Source organism: Musca domestica, unplaced genomic scaffold (assembly GCF_030504385.1).
Source record: "Musca domestica strain aabys unplaced genomic scaffold, Musca_domestica.polishedcontigs.V.1.1 10, whole genome shotgun sequence".
NCBI lineage: Eukaryota > Metazoa > Arthropoda > Insecta > Diptera > Muscidae > Musca > Musca domestica.
In genome coordinates this window covers 14,622,124-14,644,669 of record NW_026712115.1, presented here as the reverse complement: position 1 = coordinate 14,644,669, position 22,546 = coordinate 14,622,124, and the positions used below count along the sequence as shown (strand labels likewise).

The 22,546-nt window shown below is 37.2% G+C and overlaps 2 protein-coding genes and 1 long non-coding RNA gene across 3 annotated transcripts; 2 read left to right on the top strand and 1 right to left on the bottom strand.

Annotated features, from left to right (window-relative positions):
• The first annotated feature begins 11,053 nt into the window (after nucleotides 1-11,053).
• On the top strand, nucleotides 11,054-12,797 carry LOC101894617 (ATPase ASNA1 homolog). The gene is made up of 6 exons (XM_005189682.4): nucleotides 11,054-11,261; nucleotides 11,316-11,433; nucleotides 11,493-11,674; nucleotides 11,742-11,997; nucleotides 12,050-12,226; nucleotides 12,281-12,797. Exons 1-6 carry the CDS (start codon nucleotides 11,149-11,151, stop codon nucleotides 12,425-12,427), a joined length of 993 nt encoding a protein of 330 aa, XP_005189739.1. The 5' UTR covers nucleotides 11,054-11,148; the 3' UTR covers nucleotides 12,428-12,797.
• A 3,875-nt stretch (nucleotides 12,798-16,672) lies between these two features.
• On the bottom strand, nucleotides 16,673-20,188 carry LOC131804315 (uncharacterized protein K02A2.6-like). The gene is made up of 2 exons (XM_059127004.1): nucleotides 16,847-20,188; nucleotides 16,673-16,779 (listed from the first exon to the last, which is right to left on the bottom strand). Exon 1 carries the CDS (start codon nucleotides 20,115-20,117, stop codon nucleotides 17,760-17,762), a length of 2,358 nt encoding a protein of 785 aa, XP_058982987.1. The 5' UTR covers nucleotides 20,118-20,188; the 3' UTR covers nucleotides 16,673-16,779; nucleotides 16,847-17,759.
• Nucleotides 20,189-20,321: 133 nt separating this feature from the next.
• LOC131804332 (uncharacterized) lies at nucleotides 20,322-21,348 on the top strand. The gene is made up of 2 exons (XR_009343082.1): nucleotides 20,322-21,005; nucleotides 21,079-21,348. It is a non-coding gene; the product is annotated as an uncharacterized LOC131804332 (long non-coding RNA).
• The last annotated feature ends 1,198 nt before the right edge of the window (nucleotides 21,349-22,546 follow it).

Sequence of the window (22,546 nt, the reverse complement as noted above, 5' to 3'; positions counted from 1 at the left end):
AAAATTTCCCGAATGTGCTGTATCTAAAAAGGTATTTCGGACAGCCTTGCTCTTTGGAAATAGTGTTTTAACAATGGTTAGTGCCCATTCTTCATTTTTTATTCCTGGAATTACATTCCTATTGCCGAACTTCTTTGTAACGATCTTGTAGGGGAGACCCCAGGGGTCGTTTTGGACTTCATTTATAAGCGATTCCCATGCTCTCTTCTTTGCTTTTTTTATAGCCACACGAAGACTATTCCTCTCTGTTCTATAGTGGTTCATAGAGTCTATATCACCTTTCTTTCTTGTCTTTCTTGACGTCATATAGACCCCAATATAACGGCTATATTTGGTATTTTTTAAATTTTAACAGAATGTTTTAAAGATTTAATTTTTTGAAAATTTCCAAATTCGTTCCAAATTTTCACATTTTCTGATCTCAACCATAATTGTAATGCAGCATACATAAAAACGGATTCTTTATCTGATTTTATCTCAATGGGTTTTCCCATATCATTACAATCCCGACTGTTACCTTCTACCAAGGTGGCATATTTAGAAATTGTCGATTGTTTATCAGTACAGTATCTTTCTGTAGAGTTATATATTTCAGGAGTGATTTCATAATTGAATCTAGTGTCATAAATGCGAAGTCTGCAATTCAGCAAAGACTGAGCATAGAGACACTAGATTATAATGTTTTGTATTAATTTTTGATAGTCTGGGTAATAATATTTTATCTTATAAATTAGTATTGATTTTCAATACCTGGATGCAAAGGTCAATATGATTCCTTAGGATTACTTCCTTAAATTCTGCGTAGGACTGAATGTCAATGTCATGATCTCATTATCTTTGTTTTAAGGTTGGGTTAATAATTTCCTTAACGGAGTTTGAAATATTTTAAAGTCAGAATCACTCTCGAAATATATTACAATGTTTTTTTGTGCAAATATATTCTTTTAATAATTTCTTTGCATGTGCTTCAGTCATTTCCTTATAAGTAATTTTCAATTTGGATTTATGGAAATACTGTGAAGATTCTACTTTGTCTTCATTTCTTCTTATAAATTTATTTTTCTATTGAAATAGTTTATTGGTCGTTCAGTTATTTCTATTAATTTTTCGTTGTCTTCAGGTGCGCTATGTACAGTAGCTATTGTGGCTATTTCACTACACGAGGATTTACCTAAGAAATTTTCTTCTATCTTTACCCTTGGCAATGTGTCAACTACGTGATTTACTTTAACGGGTACTTACATGATTTTAAAATAAAACTCATTTAGCCTAATGTTCCACCTTTGCAATTTCATATTAAGTTCTTTTATATTGTCTAACCAAACAAGGGGTCTGTGATCGCTAAGAATCTCGAACTTTCATCCAAACAGGTAGGACCTAAAATATTTAGTGACCCAAACAATTGTGAGCCGTTTTTTTCAATTGCTGTGTAGTTTAGTTCGTGTTCGTTTAGAGTTCGGTTTGAAAGAACAGCACCGATTGCTACGTTACTTGCATCAGTAGTCAATGAAAATTGCTTATTGAAATCCGGGTAAAACAAAATGGGGTCAGACATTCTTAATATTTGTAACCTCTCAAAGGCAGCTTTATAGTTTTCCTCTTGGGTGTCAGTTATTTCTCCTTTTTTAGTTTCTGAGTCAGGGTTTTGCTATTTTAGGAAAATTTGCTATAAATCTGCGGTAATAACGACAAAGACCTAAAAATGATTTTATTTTATTTGGATTTTTGGGAATAGGACTTTCAAAGGGTTAGGTTTTATACCTTTGTATAAAACATATATATTCATAATGTCCTGATTTCGTTGAAAATGTTGTTTTCACTATTGATTTAGGCTCCATTTAAATTTGGTGGAAGCCTTTAGCTAAATCTATTGTGGTGAAATACTGACATCGTCCAAAATTGTCAGGTATGTCATCCATCACAGGTATAGGATATTTATCATCCACCGTGATTTCATTTAGATTGCGATAATCAATAACTATCCTGAATTATTGTTTTGCCGATGAGTCAACATTCTTAGGTACTATCCAAAGATGTGAACTGCAGGGGGATTTTGATTTTCTAATGATACCTTGTGTAATCATTTCTTTAATTTGCTTATCTACTTCTTCGTCGTAAGTTTCAGCATATTATAGGGTTTCCTATAAATTGGGTCTTCATGTCATAAATTGGGTCTTCATGTCTTTGGGTCTGAATAACGTGCTTTATAGTACTAGTAAAAGTCAAATTTTCAACTTCCTTATACTGAATATCATTTTAAGATTTTAAAAGTTCCATTATTTTATTTTCCTTCTTTTCATTGAGGTGTTCTAATCGATATTGGTTGGTTTCGTTCAACGTTGCATTAATTGCAAAATTATAATTTGGGTTATCCTCTGATATTACAGCGTCTGCAATTCTCTGATCTCTTCAGAATTTTTTCTAATGTTAAATTTATAGTTGTTTAGACTTATAGTATTTTTATACAATATTCTAAATATTCCCTTCCAAGAAGGATGTTATAGTTTTCTGAGAAATTATGTAAATAAAATTATTGTTGGGTCGGACAATGTTTTCTAGTCTTGAATTTTATGCTGTTGCAAAGTATTATGGTACCATTTATTGTAGATACATTAAAATTTTCCCTAAAATTAGGAAAAAATTATTTTTCATCATATTTATTGATGATCCTGTATCTATGAGATATTTTAAGGGTATGTTATTCATTTTTATTCGTATAAATTTGCTTTCCCTTTCTCCTCCTTTTCTGAGGCATCTAAATGAAAATGTTCATCTACATCCATTCTGGATTGGCCACTAGTAGATATTCTTTGTCTTTTTAGAGGTAAATTTGGTGCTTTTTATTGCAAGTTCTGTTGGTGGTTTATGTGGCTGATGATTACCATTGTTATTAGAATTCAAACTATAGTTCACTCTGTTTTGCCTATTTGGGTTACTGGAGATCTTTTGTTTCCTATCCGGTATAAAAGTTTCGTAAAGTCCTTCCCTTTGTGCTACCTGTTAAGGTTATCATGCTGTTTAAATAATCTGTCTGGGAGTTTTCTTGTGAATACGTCTTTTACGGTGTTTGCCATTGCATTAGTGTATAAAATAGAATTGTTTTCGTTATTTTCTAACATTAATTTTTTATACCCTCCACCAAAAAAGGTATGGAGGGTATATTAAGTTCGTCATTCCGTTTGTAACTCATCGAAATAATCATTTTAGACCCAACAAAGTATATATATTCTTGATCAGCGTAAAATTCTATGACGATTTAGCCCTGTCCGTCCGTCTGTTGTAATCACGCTACAGTCTAAACGAATTAAGATAGGAAGCTCAGATCTCTCTTTTGTCTGCAGGCAGGTCAAGTTCGAAGATGGGCTATATCGGTCCACATTATCGTATAGCCCCCATATAACGGTACCCCCCCGATATTCGGTATTTTGATGATTTTACCCACATTTTTCAACGGAATTGTCTGAAAATCCACACAAGGAGTTCCTTGTGGGTACTTTATATCTCGGCAGAGAATTATTTATTTAGGTCCACATTATCGTATAGCCCCATATAACGGTACCCCCCGATATTCGGTACTTTGCTGATTTTACCCACATTTTTCAACGGAATTGTCTGAAAATCCACACAAGGAGTTCCTTGTGGGTACTTTATACCTCGGCAGAGAATTATCTATATAGGTCCACAATATCGTATAGCCCCCATATAACGGTACCCCCCGATATTCGGTATTTTGCTGATTTTACCCACATTTTTGAACGGAATTGTCTGAAAATCCACACAAGGAGTTCTTTGTGGGTACTTTATACCTCGGCAGAGAATTGTCCATATAGGTCCACGATATCGTATAGCCCCCATGTAACGGTACCCCCCGATATTCGGTATTTTGATGATTTTACCCACATTTTTGAACGGAATTGTCTGAAAATCAACACAAGGAGTTCCTTGTGGGTACTTTATACCTCGGCAGAGAATTATCTATATAGGTCCTCAATATCGTATAGCCCCCATATAACGGTACCCCCCGATGTTCGGTATTTTGATGATTTTACCCACATTTTTGAACGGAATTGTCTGAAAATCCACACAAAGAGTTCCTTGTGGGTACTTTATACCTCGGCAGAGAATTATCTATATAGGTCCACAATATCGTATAGCCCCCATATAATGGTACCCCCCGATATTCGGTATTTTGATGATTTTACCCACATTTTTCAACGGAATTGTCTGAAAATCCACACAAGGAGTTCCCTGTGGGTACTTTATACCTTAGCAGAGAATTGTCCATATAGGTCCACGATATCGTATAGCCCCCATGTAACGGTACCCCCCGATATTCGGTATTTTGATGATTTTACCCACATTTTTGAACGGATTTTTCTGAAAATTCACACAAGGAGTTCCTTGTGGGTACTTTATACCTCGGCAGAGAATTATCTATATAGGTCCACAATATCGTATAGCCCCCATATAACGGTACCCCCCGATATTCGGTATTTTGCTGATTTTACCCACATTTTTGAACGGAATTGTCTGAAAATCCACACAAGGAGTTCTTTGTGGGTACTTTATACCTCGGCAGAGAATTGTCCATATAGGTCCACGATATCGTATAGCCCCCATGTAACGGTACCCCCCGATATTCGGTATTTTGATGATTTTACCCACATTTTTGAACGGAATTGTCTGAAAATCCACACAAGGAGTTCCTTGTGGGTACTTTACAGCTCGGCAGAGAATTATCTATAAAGGTCCTCAATATCGTATAGCCCCCATATAACGGTACCCCCCGATATTCGGTATTTTGATGATTTTACCCACATTTTTCAACGGAATTGTCTGAAAATCCACACAAAGAGTTCCTTGTGGGTACTTTATACCTCGGCAGAGAATTATCTATATAGGTCCACAATATCGTATAGCCCCCATATAACGGTACCCCCCGATATTCGGTATTTTGAAGATTTTACCCACATTTTTGAACGGAATTGTCTGAAAATCCACACAAGGAGTTCCTTGTGGGTACTTTATACCTCGGCAGAGAATTATCTATATAGGTCCTCAATATCGTATAGCCCCCATATAACGGTACCCCCCGATATTCGGTATTTTGATGATTTTAGCCACATTTTTCAACGGAATTGTCTGAAAATCCACACAAAGAGTTCCTTGTGGGTACTTTATACCTCGGCAGAGAATTATCTATATAGGTCCACAATATCGTATATCCCCCATATAACGGTACCCCCTGATATTCGGTATTTTGATGATTTTACCCACATTTTTCAACGAAATTGTCTGAAAATCCACAAAAGGAGTCCCTTGTGGGCATTTTACCTCCTCAAAATGAAGTGTCTATATAGGTCCACGATATCGTATATCCCCCATATAACTGTAACCTCCGATATTCGGTATTTTGATGATGTTAGCCACGCTTTTCAATGGAATTGTCTTAAAATCAACACAAGTAGTTCCTTGTGAGTACTTCACCCCCTGAGAGAGAATTGTCTATACAGGTCCACGATATCGTATATCCCCCATATAACGGTACCTCCCGACATTCAGTATTTTATGATTTGACCCACATTTTTCATCGGAATTGTCTGAAAATCCACACAAGGAGTTCCTTGTGGGTACTTTATACCTCGGCAGAGAATTATCTATATAGATCCACGATATTGTATAGCCCTCATATAACGGTACCCCCGATATTCGGTATTTTGATGTTTTTAGCCATATTTTTCAACGGAATGGTCACAAGGGGTTCTTTGTACACAAGGGGTTCTTAGTGAGCACTTTACCCACCGACAGAGAATTCTCTATATAGGTTAACGATAACGTATTGCTCCCATATAACGGTACCCCGCGATATTCGGTATTTTGATGATTTTAGCCACATTTTCCAATCGTATTGTCTGAAAATCCACACACGGAGTTCCTTGTGAGTACTTTACACGCAGACATAGATTTGTCTTTATAGGTCCACAATATCGTATATCCCCCATATATCGGCACCTTCCTATATTAGATATTTTAAAGATTTTAAAAGAATTTTTATTGGATTTTATTTTTTTGAAAATTTTCTAATTCGTTCCAAATGGTGGAGGGTATTCAAAGTTCGGCCCGGCCGAACTTACTGCTTTTTTACTTGTTAGTAATTATAAAGGACTTATATTCTAACTACTCAATAAACTTACGGAGATTGCCTGTAAAATTGGTGTTATGTAGTCTTCTCAATAACGCCTCGTATCCTATCAATGATGCTCGTAACTCGCTCCATGATGTTGCACGGATAATTTGGGAAATTCTCAAGGCTTCTCCCCACAGTTGCATATCTATAACACCAAAAAGGATGTTGTGCTGTCTGCTGCTTTCTGTTGGATATAATTGCAAAATGTAGTCTATCCGCTTGATAAAAGCGCTTAAGCCCATGGTGGTTCCATGCGCGGTCAAATTTTCACACACGTAAAGTTGTTTTGTAGATATACAACAATAATTCAAATTTTACTTTTGTTACGCGGCAAATTTTCACTCGCGCATAAGTCTCTTGCGGATATGTAACAATTCTTAGTTTACTGTTAATACTCCTGAGCGGTTTGAAGTTTTACTCCCGTGTAACTTTCTTTTGCGGATAACAACCATTCGAAGTTGCACTATTGTCATCCTACAGACTGCGCCAATTAAATTTTGCCAAATATGGCATATACGGTAAGAACCGAAATGTAGTCTTAGAGTTTGTAATGTACTCGACTTTCTGAGGCAGATTATATAGGTTCACGTTTTCATATGGCCTACAGAGTATTTTATTTTTTTAAATATCATCCAAAATGTTTAGTTATTCTAATTAAATACCATGGCTAAACAGGTCAATATTTTTAATGCGTTTAATGCGTTTAATTTGCGTTTCTTCTCATTCTAACAAATGATTTACAACTTTTTCATAATGTTATGTTGACAGTATCTAAATGTCAACCCGTCATCTCCCTTGACTCTGAGTCTCAGACCAACTCCCGATAATCGCCTCCATTAGCAGATCGACGGATTTCATAACCTCTGAACGCCGCACTTTCCTTAAAAATGGGAAATTGCACTGGCCAGAATGCAGAGAGTTCGCAAATCTTTGCTCAGGGAACTATCCAACCCTTCTGATGTTCGGACTATTTAATGATGAGCTCCGGCGTACCAACCCTACTGACCCTATAGTGAGTGATCTGACAATGGAAGTTACCAGGTTGGTACAGGAGCATGATAGGATTGTAATCACTTTTAACGACGTGACGGTATCTGATCGCCAGTTTTTTGAGTTCCCCGAAAGTGATAAGGTGAAGAGTAACACTCTTCGGATAAGATATCTTCCCACCGAGGAGATACCACAACAGTTTACTATAGGTGATGTTGCAAATGTCATCTAAAACGCTAATCCGAAGCGTTGAGGAATGTCAGTGGTAACGTTGAAGAATCTTGATACGTCGGGAGTTGAGTATCTCACTTAAGTCAAATTATCTTAACCTATCGTTAGTCACCCACATAGTTCCAGAAGCCTGGAAAATGCTACTGAAGCCAGGAAAGGATTCAGCAAAGGTGAATCATACAGGCCAATTTCGATTTTGTTACCAGTATCAAAGACGCTCGAGGCTTTACTCCTCCCCAGCACCAGAGAAAGTTATCCAGTTGCAACCATCAACACGGTTTCCATCTACAACACAGTACCACAACTGCATAGCACGTCATATCCACACATATCAGTCGAGGACTCAACCAGGACAGGCCGTACCATAGAACAGTAGTGGTGGCTCTTGACTTATCAAAGGCCTTTGATATGGTCAATCATGCCACGCTATTCGAGGACGTCGAGAATATTACCCTCTGGCCGTGTTTAAAACGTTGGATAGTCAGTCGTACATAGAATTCCGGTACAAGAAGTACAAGTCTCGAAGAGTGAAACAAGGAGCTCTCCAAGGTGGGTGATATCTCCGGAACTTTTAAAACTCTTTCTTTCCGGAATTTCGCGCCCTACAGACGGCATCGAGGTCGTAACTTATGCTGATCATGGCTTCCTTTTGACCCGGGCCCGTTGATGACATATGTTTCAGGGTGAACAGCTATCTCACGAAGCTTGTCACCTTCTTCCATGCGAGGAATTTGAAAATATTCGCCACCAAATCACGGCCACACTATTTACCACATGGACTGCGGAGATGAGAACACAGCTGAATAATCAGGTCAAGGGGCACACAATTCCGACCACTAACTACGCCGAAATCATTGGTGTCTTCGATAAATTGAAACGTAGTAACAAGGCGCTAGCCGGCAGCACTTGAGTCACGGATAAGGAAGCCTTGCTGGCCTCTTATAATGCGATAGGTGGGTCTGTGGTTAGCTATGCGGCACCAGTGTGGTTTGCGAATAGGAGCGCAACGCAATGGAAAAGTATTCAGACCTGCCAGAATGTCGCCTTGAGAACTGCTAAAGGATGCCTTCTCATGACCATTTACATAAGGAGACGAAGGTTCATCCCTTACTTCAGCATAATCATATGCTTTCGTTGCAGTACCTGCTTGGGTGTTATCGGGGGAGTAATCCAAACCTTAATATGGTGAACTCCCCAACCCAGGCATGTCAGGAAGAACCTTGCATAATCTAGAGATAGAGAGAGGTCCAACGGTATGAGGGAGGCTCTAGATCAGGAAGCCTATCAAGCGTGTCTGAACAGCATTCATACTGATTTAATCCCTGATATAGTTAACCATTACAGTATGAAAGCCATCCTCGGATTCTGCCCCCATTCATTGTAGCTGCAGTACGTCGAATGCCGAGGAAAACCAGGGTAGTTTTGGCCCAACTACGTTCGTAAAAGTGCAGCCGTCTCAAGTCGTATTGGGCACAAATTGATGAATATGTGCGGAACGTCTGCCCAGCGTGCTATACAGGTCCGCGCAATACGCTGCATCTTTTCAACTGTCCTGACATACCTACCCAACTCCGTCCAGAAGATCAATGGCTACAGCCCATAAAGGTGTCAGAATTCCTAAGCCTGGACATCCAAAATGAACCAGAGTAGCAGTTATTAAACAATCGCAACATACAAAACTGTTACAACAACAACTAAACTCAGTTTATGTACTACATGTCTATATACACTTGCGCTTGTAAAAAATCGAATTGTTCCATTCAATCAATGTAAATAATTGTGTGTCACTTGCCATGCGTAAACAGTTATGGGCGAATTTAAAAATTAGTTTGAAAATTATAAACAAATAATCGAAACAAAAACTTACAAAGGTTTTTGGCTCTTGTATCCTGATTAAGACAACAAAACATTTTCGGGAGGTGGGTCCACACTTCCCGAAATATAGGGTTCCAAGCGGGCAACGGCCGAGGCCAGGCTACTTTAAAAACCTTTGGTTCGCGAAGCAGGCGTTTGACATAACCCAGAGAAGAAAATCTCAACTCCTTCGTTTTGGCACTTTTGGACCCTATGTTTCGGGAAGTATGGACCCACCTCCCGAAAATGTTTTGTTGTTGTAAACAGGGTATTTTTGGAAATTTGGAACCCTATATATCAAGAAGTGTTGGTTTCCTAAATATAAACAAGTTAAAAAAGCAGCCAGGCCAGGCCGAACTTTTAATACCCTCCATTATTTCAAAAGAACTCGAAAAATTTCAAAAATACTTAGAAAACTACCACTTAAATAAAAACCGTTATATAGGGACTATACGAAGGCGTAGACCTGCATACGATTTTTTTAATTTTATGTCATAGACTGTAGTGCCCATTACGAACTTCAAATACGAAATTCGAAACCATTCCAGTGAATAATGTTGCTGAAATCGTCAAAATACCGACTATCGGGAGGTACCGTTATATGGGGACTATGCGAAGACGTGGGCCTACATACGAATTTTTTTGCAAAAAGTTAAAGTACCCATTAAGTATGAAATTCGAAATAATTCCGGTAAATAATGTCGCTAAAACCATGAAAATATCAAATATCGGGAGGTACTGTTGTATGGGGGCTATACGTAGACTTGAACCTGCATTCAAAAATTTATGTCATAGGCTGTAGCATGGTACAATGAATTCAAGGTAGGGCAGAACTACCATATGATTAAAATTTTTTTATTTTTCTGGATTAATATGTCAACTTTATTTGCTTATGTGTGTGTCTTCTTTTCAATAATAAAAAATGGTTCAGAAAATATTCAAATTCGGGTATTTTCAAAATGCTTATTGCAACGAATGCATCGACAAAATCTACAGTTTTTGTCGCGAAATAAACCATAAGAGATATATAGAACATGATATTGAAAAGAAATTTAGACCATTCAATCAGTTTTCGCGGTTTTAAATTATTTATTCAAAATCAATGCAACAAGTTGTTTGCTTTTTTATTGTTTTCATAGCAATTCTGACATTACAAGCCAAACAGGTAGACCTCTATACTTGCAATTTTTTCAAAGTTGACCTACCTTCTCTTCATTGTACCATGGGCTGTAGTACCCACTACGAACTTTAAATACGAAATTTGAATCGATTCTGGTGAATAATGTTGCTGAAATCATCAAAATACCGACAGTCGGGAGTTACCGCTATATAGGGACTATACGAAAACGTGGACTTGCATACACAAATGTTTGTTATAAGCTGTAGTACACATTATAATAAGTCCTGTAGTACCCATCAAATACGAAATTTGAAATAATTCCGGTAAAAATGTCACTAAAATCATGAAAATACAGAATATCGGGAGGTACCGTTCTATGGGGGCTATACGAAAAAGTGTACCGACATGGCCCATTTACGAACATAACCTGCCTACTGGTAAACTATGCATGTATGCAAAATTTTAGCCTTTCATCTCAATTCGTTTGAAAGATAGTGTGGTTACAACAGACAGACAGACGGACACACAGACAGAAAGACGGACATGGCTAAATCGTCTTAGAATTTTACGCTTACCTCAGTTTATGCGGTTATCTGTATTATTGTGCCATTTGTAAATTGAAGGAAAATTTGATTTATTTTAACGCCGTTCAAAAAATTACCGTGGAACTCCGGGTTTATTAATTCTAAGGTAATTGCGTATAGCTTGTTATTTCCATTGGCTTCGTGTCAAATTTTAATTAATTGTTAATATAATCTAAATTAACATGGCTGAGGAATTTGAACCCATGGAACCAAGTTTAAAAAATGTTATTGATCAGACTTCTCTAAAGTGGATTTTTGTGGGTGGAAAGGGAGGCGTTGGTAAAACAACATGCAGGTATGTTAATGGATTTACAAAATTCAGATAACTAATTGTAAATTTGATTAATAGCTGCAGTTTGGCTGTCCAAATGGCAAAAGTTAGGGAATCCGTCTTGATTATATCCACGGATCCAGCCCACAACATTTCCGATGCCTTTGATCAAAAATTTACCAAAGTTCCAACAAAGGTATGGTTACTGTAATGCATTCATAATATACGTGTCACTCAAAATTTAAATTGGCAAAGGTCAATGGATTTACTAACCTTTTTGCAATGGAAATTGACCCGAATGCTGGTCTTAACGAATTACCAGATGAATACTTTGAGGGAGATAACGAAGCTTTACGACTCAGCAAAGGATTCCTTCATGAAGTGGTTGGAGCTCTTCCGGGCATCGATGAAGCTATGAGTTATGCTGAAGTTATGAAGTAAGTTTTTATGTCCCTAAATAGTTGTCCACGATTTCCGATAATATACAAATTTTTTCGTCGTAAGACTTGTTAAAGCAATGAACTTTTCAGTTGTAATATTCGACACGGCCCCCACAGGACACACTTTGCGATTATTATCTTTTCCTCAAGTAGTGGAGAAAGGCTTGGGTAAAATGCAGAGGTTAAAACTGAAAATAAGTCCTTTTATAACACAGTTTGGAAGTCTGTTGGGAATGCCCGTAAATGCCGACTCGCTGACGCAAAAGCTTGACGAGATGTTGAAAGTCATACGACAGGTTAACGAACAATTTCGTGACCCCGTAAGTTTAACAGAATATTTAATTTCCTATTAGTAATCATTATTTTAAAAAGGATCAAACTACTTTTGTATGTGTATGCATTGCGGAGTTCTTATCATTATATGAAACAGAAAGATTGGTCCAAGAGCTTACGAAATGTGGTATTGACACACACAATATCATAGTTAATCAATTATTGTTTATGAAACAGAATCAACAACCATGTGCAATGTGTGCATCCAGATATAAGGTTAGTAACAATCGGCTTTCCATTAATTTTTAATTGCAAGTATCTTCGTTCTAGATCCAAGAAAAGTATTTAGACCAGATAGCTGATCTTTATGAAGACTTTCATGTAACAAAATTGCCCTTATTGGAAAAGGAGGTGCGAGGAGTAGAAAATATAAAAAACTTCTCTGAAAACCTTATGAAACCGTATGAAACCAACTAGAATCAACTTATATTTTTTTAAAATTCTTTAATAATATTGTAACATTTTATTATAATATGTTGGCGCTAGTAAGTTGTTTCAAATATTTGTACTCATTTTTTGTATGGTTTCTGTTGATTATTGGACTAATTTTTTATTTGGCTCGAGGTCAGTAAATATATTTCTTTCAGCAACGACGATTATCATCAGAGATTGAAAGTCAAAAGTTTTAGCTTCTTAAGATTCCGATCGATTTGGTGAACAACGAAAATCTCATTCTTCAGTGTAAATATTGCAACATTGGAATGGAAGAACGGAATCAAAACAAACCATGTGAGAAGAAAAGATAAAAAAGTGTAAAATGTGAAATATATTCTATTTACAAAAAGTTTTTGTGCGGAAAGAAAATTAATTTGGTAAATTTTTACACAATGCCGGGAGTTTCGATAGCTTCTGTAATTGAAGTTCAAAGTAATTACCACAGTACTGAAAAAATACGCCGGAGGAAATTTAGAGATGCTTCGGACTCCTTGTCCCACCCCAGTGCAGTGTGAACATTTTAATAACAAGTTTAGTTTTAACTTATAAATAAATTCCTGTACTTGCCCAAAAAATCGCGTCAAATGTGAAATTTGAAAATTTTCATTTTGACTTTTGAAATGTACAATGTTTTATATTGCATAATTTGTTTCCATCCATTTTGACTTACTATTTTCAAATGTACATTTGTAGTTTTTATACCCTCCACCATACTATGGAGGGTATATTAACTTTGTCATTCCGTTTGTAACTCCTCGAAATACTCATATCAGACCCAACAAAGTATATATATTCTTGATCAGCGTAAAATTCTAAGTCGATTTAGCGATGTCCGTCTGTCTGTCTGTCCGTCTGTCTGTCTGTCTGTTGTAATCACGCTATCTTTCGAATGAATTGAGATAGGTGGCTAAAATTTTGCACACATGTTTATTTTTCCAGTAGGCAGGTTAAGTTCGTAAATGGGCCATGTAGGTCCACGTTTTCATATAGCCCCCATATAAAGGTACCTCCCTATATTCGGTATTTTGATGATTTTAGCGACATTATTCACGGGAATTGTTTCAAATTTGGTATTTGAAGTTCAAAATGGATACTACACCCTAAGACGGAAAATTATCCGTGCAGGTCCACGTCTTCGTATAGGCCCCATATAACGGTACCTCCCGATACTCGGTATTTTGATGATTTTAGCGACATTATTCACGGGAATTGTTTCAAATTTGGTATTTGAAGTTCAAAATGGATACTACACCCTAAGGCAGAAAATTGTCTGTGCAGGTCCACGTCTTCATATAGCCCCCATATAACGGTACCTCCCTATATTCGGTATTTTGATGATTTTAGCGACATTATTCACCGGAATTGTTTTAAAATTGGTATTTGAAGTTCGTTATGGGAACTACAGTCTGTGACAGAAAATTGTCTGTGCGGGTCCAGGTCTTCGTATAGCCCCCATATAACGGTACCTCCCTATATTCGGTATTTTGATGATTTTAGCTACATTATTCACCGTTTATTTCAAGTTTCGAATTTGAATATGGTAATGGCCTATGAGAAACAATGCCTATGTATGTCCACGTCGTATAGACCCCAAAATAACGGCTATATTCGGTATTTTTAAAATTTTAACAGAATTTTTTAAGGATTTTATTTTTTGAAAATTTTCAAATTCGTTGCAAATGGTGGAGGGTATTAAAAGTTCGGCCCGGCCGAACTTACTGCTTTTTAACTTGTTTTCTTTCTGAGTTCTAATCATGTGTAGCATAGAGAGACAATGACCAAAACTGTTATTTGTAGATTTTATGTATTTATTGGGTGAGTGGAGATAATAAGCTATGAAAACAAATCAATATTTTACCAATTACGCACGGTGTTTTTTTTCGATTTGATTATTTTATTTATTCTATTTCTAGAACAGTGTTGGCTTGTTTGATCAGGATACCGTAGTATTTTGTTGTTGCAAAATGGTCAGGCTTTATCCCTTTATTGTTGTTTTTTATAAAAACAACGTTTGTTTATTAGTGGAGAACGATGGTAATGTTTACCAGGGTTTAAGGCAGGGAATACCTAGGTTTCGGAAAGATCTAACAATCCTCATTAGTTCCCTTGTTTTTTTGTCTGGGATATTCTCCCCAGAAGTTATTTAAAAAAATAACTTCTATGACAAAAAAAAAAAAAAAACATTTTTTTACCCAAGTGACGAGATCGTAAGCTCAATAGAAGAGAAACCAACGAATTAAATATTCAGGTTGAACGAAAGCATAACAAGTGGAGAAAGATGTAAATGTTTATAAGTGCGGTTGTAAGATTTAGAAGACTTTCTAAAAGAATTTTAGTTTTATTTAATTCTAAGTAGCGAATTAGTTGGTGGCGAAACTGAATAGATATATTTAACGCGGTCACACCAAACTTAAACGATAATTACTTTTTTAAATTCGCTAATAAATCACAAAAAATAACTAAAATCGGGGGAAAATTTTTCAATGGAATCGAATATCAAAGATAAAGTACATTCTATTAGAAAACTTCGTAAGGACCTTTTAGCATTTGCTGTAAAAAATCAGCGAACAAGTTGAAGATTTTTTTCCATTTTGGCTTATCATATTGAATTCAAACGTTTTTTTTTTTTGAACAAAATAAAGATTTATTATTACTACGCTTATAACTCAAGAACGGCGTGACGGATATTAATAATTCATACAATATCGGAATTGTATCTTGGCAAAAAAAATGCGTGAAAATGTAATAAAAATAGTTGTGTTCCAGAACCTAGAAATTAGTACTAATTCTGCTACAACGCGTTCCCGTACTCCAAAAACTAGCAAAACTTGCAGCTCTCTCGAGAAGAAAATGGGCTGAGTGGTGCACATTTCTGCTTGTTTTAGCTACATGAATTTGGCCGAGCAGAAATGTGCATATTTTAAATTTGACATTTAATTGGCAGGGCTAATAAGGTTGAAAAATGTATTGATACAATTCAATAAAGAAAATGATCAACTTGAAAACTAAAGGAAAAACTTATATTTGTCGTGCAAAAAAAAAGAGAATATATGAAGCAACTGATGGATGATTCCAGCAGTGAAGAGTACTGGCTGAATGAGGAATCAGATTATTAATTATTATTATAAATTAATAATTTTAACTTATCGTCTTCAATACTCATTTTTTAAATGTTGGCGCCCTTTTCAGTAAGGTTTCACCAGTCCGATTTAGGCTGTTTACTTTTGGAATTTTGACATTTTATCGCATTTCTGCTAATTTTCCGTTCCCTTATTTTTTGAGCAAACCTAAATGAGAATGACATTTCGAACTGTTCTCTCTTCTGCTAGTTTTACTACTAAAAAGTACTGGAACACAACTTATGTTTGTCGCAAATTATCATTTAAGACGTTTTGATATACCTTTGACATACATCTGTTTTGCGAACATTGTTCACCAATTTAAGTGTTGTCAATGTTCTTGTACAAAATTATTCTAACGCAAGCCATACATGATACAACTGGTTGTATAACTGGGAGAGGTTGTATTCCAGATTGTATTGTTTGTGGCCCGGTTGTACGAAGTTGTGTCTCGGTTGTACAAAAAATCAAATTTTTTTGATATATTGGCATGTTGTACCAACCGATTGTAACGTTTGTGGACATGTCACATACAATTTCATTTTGTGTTTATTTTTGAAGAGGTAACACCATTGTTTCGCATATCAAAACGATACGAAATCCAATCAAATGTGTGATTTTAATGTATATAAGCCAAATTTTCCATTAAACCGCGAATATTTTTAATCCTGGCGAAATCACAAATAGACGAAGAGGTCAATTTTGACCGTTACGTAAATACCGATAGTAAATATATCGTATATATATAGCGATATATATATAATGTTTATATAAAAAGGAAGGGGATGTTAGCTAGAATGCATATAGCTCATGAAAATTTTGTCAATTCAAAATGCCCTCTTGGCATAAAAGAATAAAATCTAAAAAAATCGCATAAAAAAGTGTCAATAATGATGTTAATATAGATTTTGTAGTATTTTGTGATATTATATTATTTTTTTCATAATTCTTATCGCATGCGGGGTTATTCTATGCAGATTGCAATTATCGCTAGGCCTAGGCCTATTGTTCTCAAAGATGTCCGCAATATATTTAGAGGTTATAATGGACCAACAACAAAAAATGTTCCTGTTATATATCCCGGTCTGCTAGTAAAACAACTGTTGCCTTCAGGTAACTCATAACAACTGAGTGATGGTGTTTATTACATATGCTTACATCGATAGTAGTTTAGTAGTTACTGAATACGTAACGTATACAACACCTCTCCCCTCTCTTATAACAAAAATAATAAAATGAATTCAATAAAATACTATTAGCTAAAAACTCCGAACACTAATACCTTTCAATCCGTATCGATAACATAATCATTTAGTCGATGAGGTCGCCGTATATTCCTCCTAGGATTCGTTCTTATGTTGACTGCCTCGCCATTCCCTGCTGGCTCTTCAAATCCGATGAATGCTGACCCCGGAGAACTTGGGGGCGTTGCGAAGGACTGATCTCGATTGTCTGACATCACGCATTCGTCTGTTGCTTCTCGTTCCGCATTACTCATACTTGTAGGGTTCTCTCTCTTCTCCAAAGTCAAATCTGATGGCTCATAACTAGCACTATGTGTTTCCTCAACTTCGTTATCCAGCATTACTCTGCCATTAATCTTTCTCAATTGATCAATGTGTCTGTTCCAACACCTACCATCTTCCAGCCTCACTTTGTAATGCAAATCACCAATTCTCTCTCTTACTATTCCAGGCTTCCACTTAAGCTTATCCATATAATCCCGAGCCATTACAGCGTCTCCTACTGCTAACTCTCTTGTAGTTTTTTGTCTTTCGGGGTCTCGGACTTCATTGTTGGGCAGTAGGAGGTCCAATCTGCTTTGTATTTGTCGCCCAAACATTGTCATAGCTGGTGATTTATTCGTGACCGGGTGAATTGCTCGTCGATATGCCAATAAAATTTGATAAATTTTCCGCTGTAACTCCTCCTTACGAGGCATTGCCTTCAACTTGGTCTTGAAAGTTTGTATAAAACGTTCTGCTTGACCATTCGTTGCAGGGTGGTACGGTGCCCCCAACTTATGCATGATACCATTTTGTTTTAAAAACTCTTGAAATTTCGCGCTTTTGAACTGCGTCCCGTGGTCGCTGACTAGAATGTTTGGTATTCCAAATTGCGCAAATATACTTCTACATACTTCGATTGTTGTCTCCGTGGTAATGTCTCGAACTATCCTTACCTCCGGCCATTTACTAAAAGCATCCACCAGTACAAAAAAATATTTGCCCAAAAAGGGACCAGCGTAATCCACATGCACCCTTTCGAAAACTTTCTTCGGAGGTAACCAGCAATGAACCGGTTCTTTCTTTACATCTGGTCGCCCGATCTGTCCTTTTCAATGTCGCTTTTTCAATGTCCTTATCTAAATTTTTCCACCAACAATACGCTCTGGCAAGTGACTTCATTTTTGATACACCAAAATGTCCCGAATGTAATTCTTGTATTATTCTAGTTCTCAGCGGTTTTGGCACATACACTCTTATGCCTCTTAATAAGCATCCTTGTTGCAAGCTAAATTCGGATGGGTCGATTCCAAAACTGTCGGCAGGATCACATTTCCGGCCATATGACAAACTGTCTACTAAACGTCTTACTTCCGCATCTTTTTTTGTGGCTTGTCCTAATTCCTTGACGGTGATTGGCAAATTCTCAATTAATTCCATTTCAATTTGATCAATCTCGCTGATTGTTTTTCTGCATTCATTTACAGGAAGCCTCGATAGCGCATCTGCATTCCCATTCTCCTTAGATTTACGCAAACGAATCTTGTAATCAAAAGATTCCAGGAATACTGCGTAATGTTGCATACGCGTTGCAGACAATACCGGTAATCCCTTGTCAGGCGCAAAAATCTGTGATATTGCTTTATTGTCGGTAATTAAAGTAAATTCCCTTCCATATACATATTGGAAAAACTTTTTTACCCCGAATATTACTGCGTATGCCTCCTTGTCTACTTGGCTATACCGTCTCTGTGTTGCATTTAAAGTTTGCGATGCAAACTGTATAGGTCTTTCCGTTCCATCGCCAAATTCGTGACTCAATACGGCTCCCACACCCGTAGGGCTCGCATCCACTGCCAATGTTAATTTTTTTCTTGGATCATAATGTGTCAGCACCACCTCTGATCCCACTTGTCTCTTTACTTCTTCGAAAGCCCATTTACATTTAGCATCAAAATTAAATGGAACTTCTTTGTGCAGTAATCGATTTAGAGGGTAAACTATAGAGCTCAAATTTTTTATAAAACGACCATAATAATTCACTAGTCCCAAAAATGATCGAACTTCGTCCTTGGTTGCCGGATATCTCATTTCTTGAATAGCCTTAATCTTGGCTGGTATCTTACGAATTCCTTGTCGATCAATCACATAACCACAATACTCAATACTCTCTCGCAGAAATTCCGACTTAGCAAGATTTATTCGCATATTGTATCGGTCTAATCTTTTTAACACCTCTTCTAACCGGTCTAAGTGTGTCCTCTCATCCTTGGCTGTTATTTTAATGTCATCCAGGAACACCTTAACACCCGGTATATCCGCTAATAACTGCTCCATTAATCTTTGCCACTGAGACGGGGCGCTAGCAACGCCAAACATTAATCTTGTTGGTTGAAATAATCCTTTGTGTGTGCTCAGGGTTAAGAACTTTTGGTCATCTGGATGTACTTCTAACTGCAGATATGCCTTGGACAAGTCAATCTTCGAATATTTTTCACCGCCTGCCATTGTACTAAACAATTCGTCGACTGTAGGCAATGGGTGCTTGTCCACCACTAAGACCGGATTGATCGTTATCTTGTAGTCTCCACAAATTCGTATCTTGTCATCTTTCTTTCTGACCACCACGATTGGTGTAGCCCACTCGCTACGTTCCACTTTTTCCAATAATCCAGCTTTTACTTGGTCATCTAATTCATCTTCCACTCTCTGCAACAGTGGAAAAGGTACTCGTCGCGCCTTCATACATTTCGGGACAGCATCGGTTTTAATATTCAAACGCGCCTGAAACCCCCTAATTTTGCCCACTGACTTCGAAAATAAATTTGGATATTTCTCCAAGATACTCCTTAACTGACCTTCCAAATTCGCCGACTCCTGAATTTTGTTTACGCTTACCGATGACACACTCTTTCCTTTTAACATCTTCAGCCAGTCCAATTTAACTAACCGCAGCCACTCTCTTCCCAGCAATGGTTTCCGATTGGCCCGTACTAAATACATTTTGACTTTTGTTATGTCTTTGGCTCTTACTTTCACCCATATGTATCCCGCGCAATCTATAGGCGTCTTGCAATAACTATAGAGTTCCAAATCTGGTTCATGAATTCGTATTTTCTTCGAAAAATATTTGTACGCATCGGCAAGACTTATGATGGTGACCGGCGCTCCCGTGTCAACTTCAAATGTGATATTACGATCATTTACTTCCAATGTACATAGAATTTTATCCCGTATGCTGGGGCTCTGTCCATTACTTTCCATCTTACACACTTCTTGCTCTGAGTCCTCCTTTCCACTGACTTCGCCGTCAGATATTTGTTTCATTGTAGATCTTGCTTTAAAACACACACGCCTTAAGTGGCCTCTCTTTCTGCAAAAATGGCGCTGAATGGTGCACATTTCTGCTTGTTTAAGCTACATAAATTTGGCCGAGCAGAAATGTGCATATTGTAAATTTGACATTTAATTGGCAGGGCTAACAAGGTTGAAAAATGTATTGATACATTTCAATAAAGAAAATGATTAACTTGAAAACTAAAGGAAAAACTAATATTTGTCGTGCAAAAAACAAAAAGAGAAAATATGGAGCAACTGATGTATTCACTTTTGGATGATTCCAGCAGTGAAGAGGACTGGCTGAATGAGGAATCTGATTAGTAATTATTATTATAAATTATTAATTTTAACTTATCGTCTTCAATACTCATTTTTTAAATGTTGGCGCCCTTTTCAGTAAGGTTTCACCAGTCCGGTTTAGGCTGTTTACTTTTGGAACTTTGAATTTTGACATTTTATCGCATTTCTGCTAATTTTCCGTTCCCTTATTTTTTGAGCAAACCTAAATGGGAATGACATTTCGAACTGTTCTCTCTTCTGCTAGTTTTACTACTAAAAAAGTACTGGAACACAACTTTAGCTACATGAATTTGGCCGAGCAGAAATGTGCAAATTGTAAATTTGACATTTAATTGGTAGGGCTAACAAGGTTGAAAAATGTATTGATACATTTCAATGTTCGCGCGTCACAACAAATGTAAAGAAAAGAGATAAACTTAAAAACTAAAGTAAAACTAATATTTGTCGTACAAAAAACAAAAGGAGGAAATATGGAGCAACTGATGTATTCACTTTTGGATGATTCCAGTAGTGAAGAGGACTGCCTGAAAGAGGAATCAGACGAAGAAAACGTATTGGAAAACAGTGCAAAATTAGGTAAATTGAAAAATTAAGCTTAAAATCAAAGATGTTCGCTTATTACTGCGAACATTTTCTTTTTATTTTTTAGGTTGGCTGTCTTCCCAACTTGTGGCATTAAGTCTTCTAGCAGACTTATAGTACGTTTATATATATGAGGGTTAACCCACTGGATTTGGATTTAAATTGTCAAATCCATTACTTTTACTTCAAATAAATCCTCTCAAAGAAGGTTAACCCTACAAAAAGTTTTAACGTAAACATGGCATTAACATTAACAAACATGTCAGTTTCTCCGGGGTGGGGATTTGATAAAACTCCTAAAAAAACAAATTTCTAAATAAACAGCATTCAAAAATAATTATTAATTTGAACTTATTTTCAATACTCATTTTTTTAAACTTTGGCGTCCATTTCAGTAAGGTTTCACCAGTCCGATTTAGACTGTTTTCTTTTGGAATTTTGAATGTTGACATTTTATCGCATATCTACTAATTTCCGTTCCCTTATTTTTTGAGCACACCTAAATGAGAATTACATTTCGTACTGTTCTCTCTTCTGCTAGTTTTACTGCTAAAAAAGTACTGGAACACAACTAATGTGGATTAAATTTTTTGGCGTGCATTTTTTAAATTTGACACACTGAAGTGCTCATATTTTATTATTTTGAATTCTGAATTAATAATATTAAAAATGAATTGAGTGCGCAATACGATGTTAAATGGCGATCTTTCATGTCTATAATTGGCATCTAGCTTTCAACTCCAGGATCTACATCGCGCTTCCAATCCCACGGCAGCGGTTTCTACGATACCGGATTGACCCGAAACGACAAGATCCCAGTTTCGGCCAGCGGCTGCCAACCCAGTATGTACAGGGCGGACAAACATGTACATACCGGCTGCCAACCCAGTATGTACATGTTTGTCCGCCCTCCTGGGGAAGACAAAAACGCTAAGGCTCAGTCAGGGGAGTATTCCTTCTGGCTTTGGAGATGACTCACCACTTTCGGATGAGGAACTGGACATCACGGTCATTTCCTCGTCTCAAAGTGGTAAGTCATCTCAACAAGCCACCAAGAACACTCCCAGCGAGACTTGCGCGGAGTCCAAAACCCAGGAGGGAATAACGTCGGTCACTTCCGATGCCACCAGCCTCGATCGGCAAGATGCCATCATTGTAGGCACTGGCGGGGATCCTGCCAGAAACCCGACCTCTCGTGATGGCGGCGACCCAAAAGAGGTGAAAGCAAAGCGGGGATATAAAAGGTCGGTAAATTACTGCAATTTATCGGCAAAGACCCCGCACAGATAACGGAGAGAGAGAGGATTCTGATCAAGATGAACCTCAAGGTATTTGTTAAGTTCGCACGGAACCACCCGCACTTACCGAGCTGTTCTCTAAACCAGAATCTTCTACCTCTCCTACAATCTGCTATCAGCAGTAGGATAAACCAACCTGTGGTTCAACCCTCTGCTGAGGGCCCTGCGGAGGTCAGCAATTCCATCGCTACTAACAAGACCACCACGGTCATTGTTCAAGAGGCGACGGCCAATGCC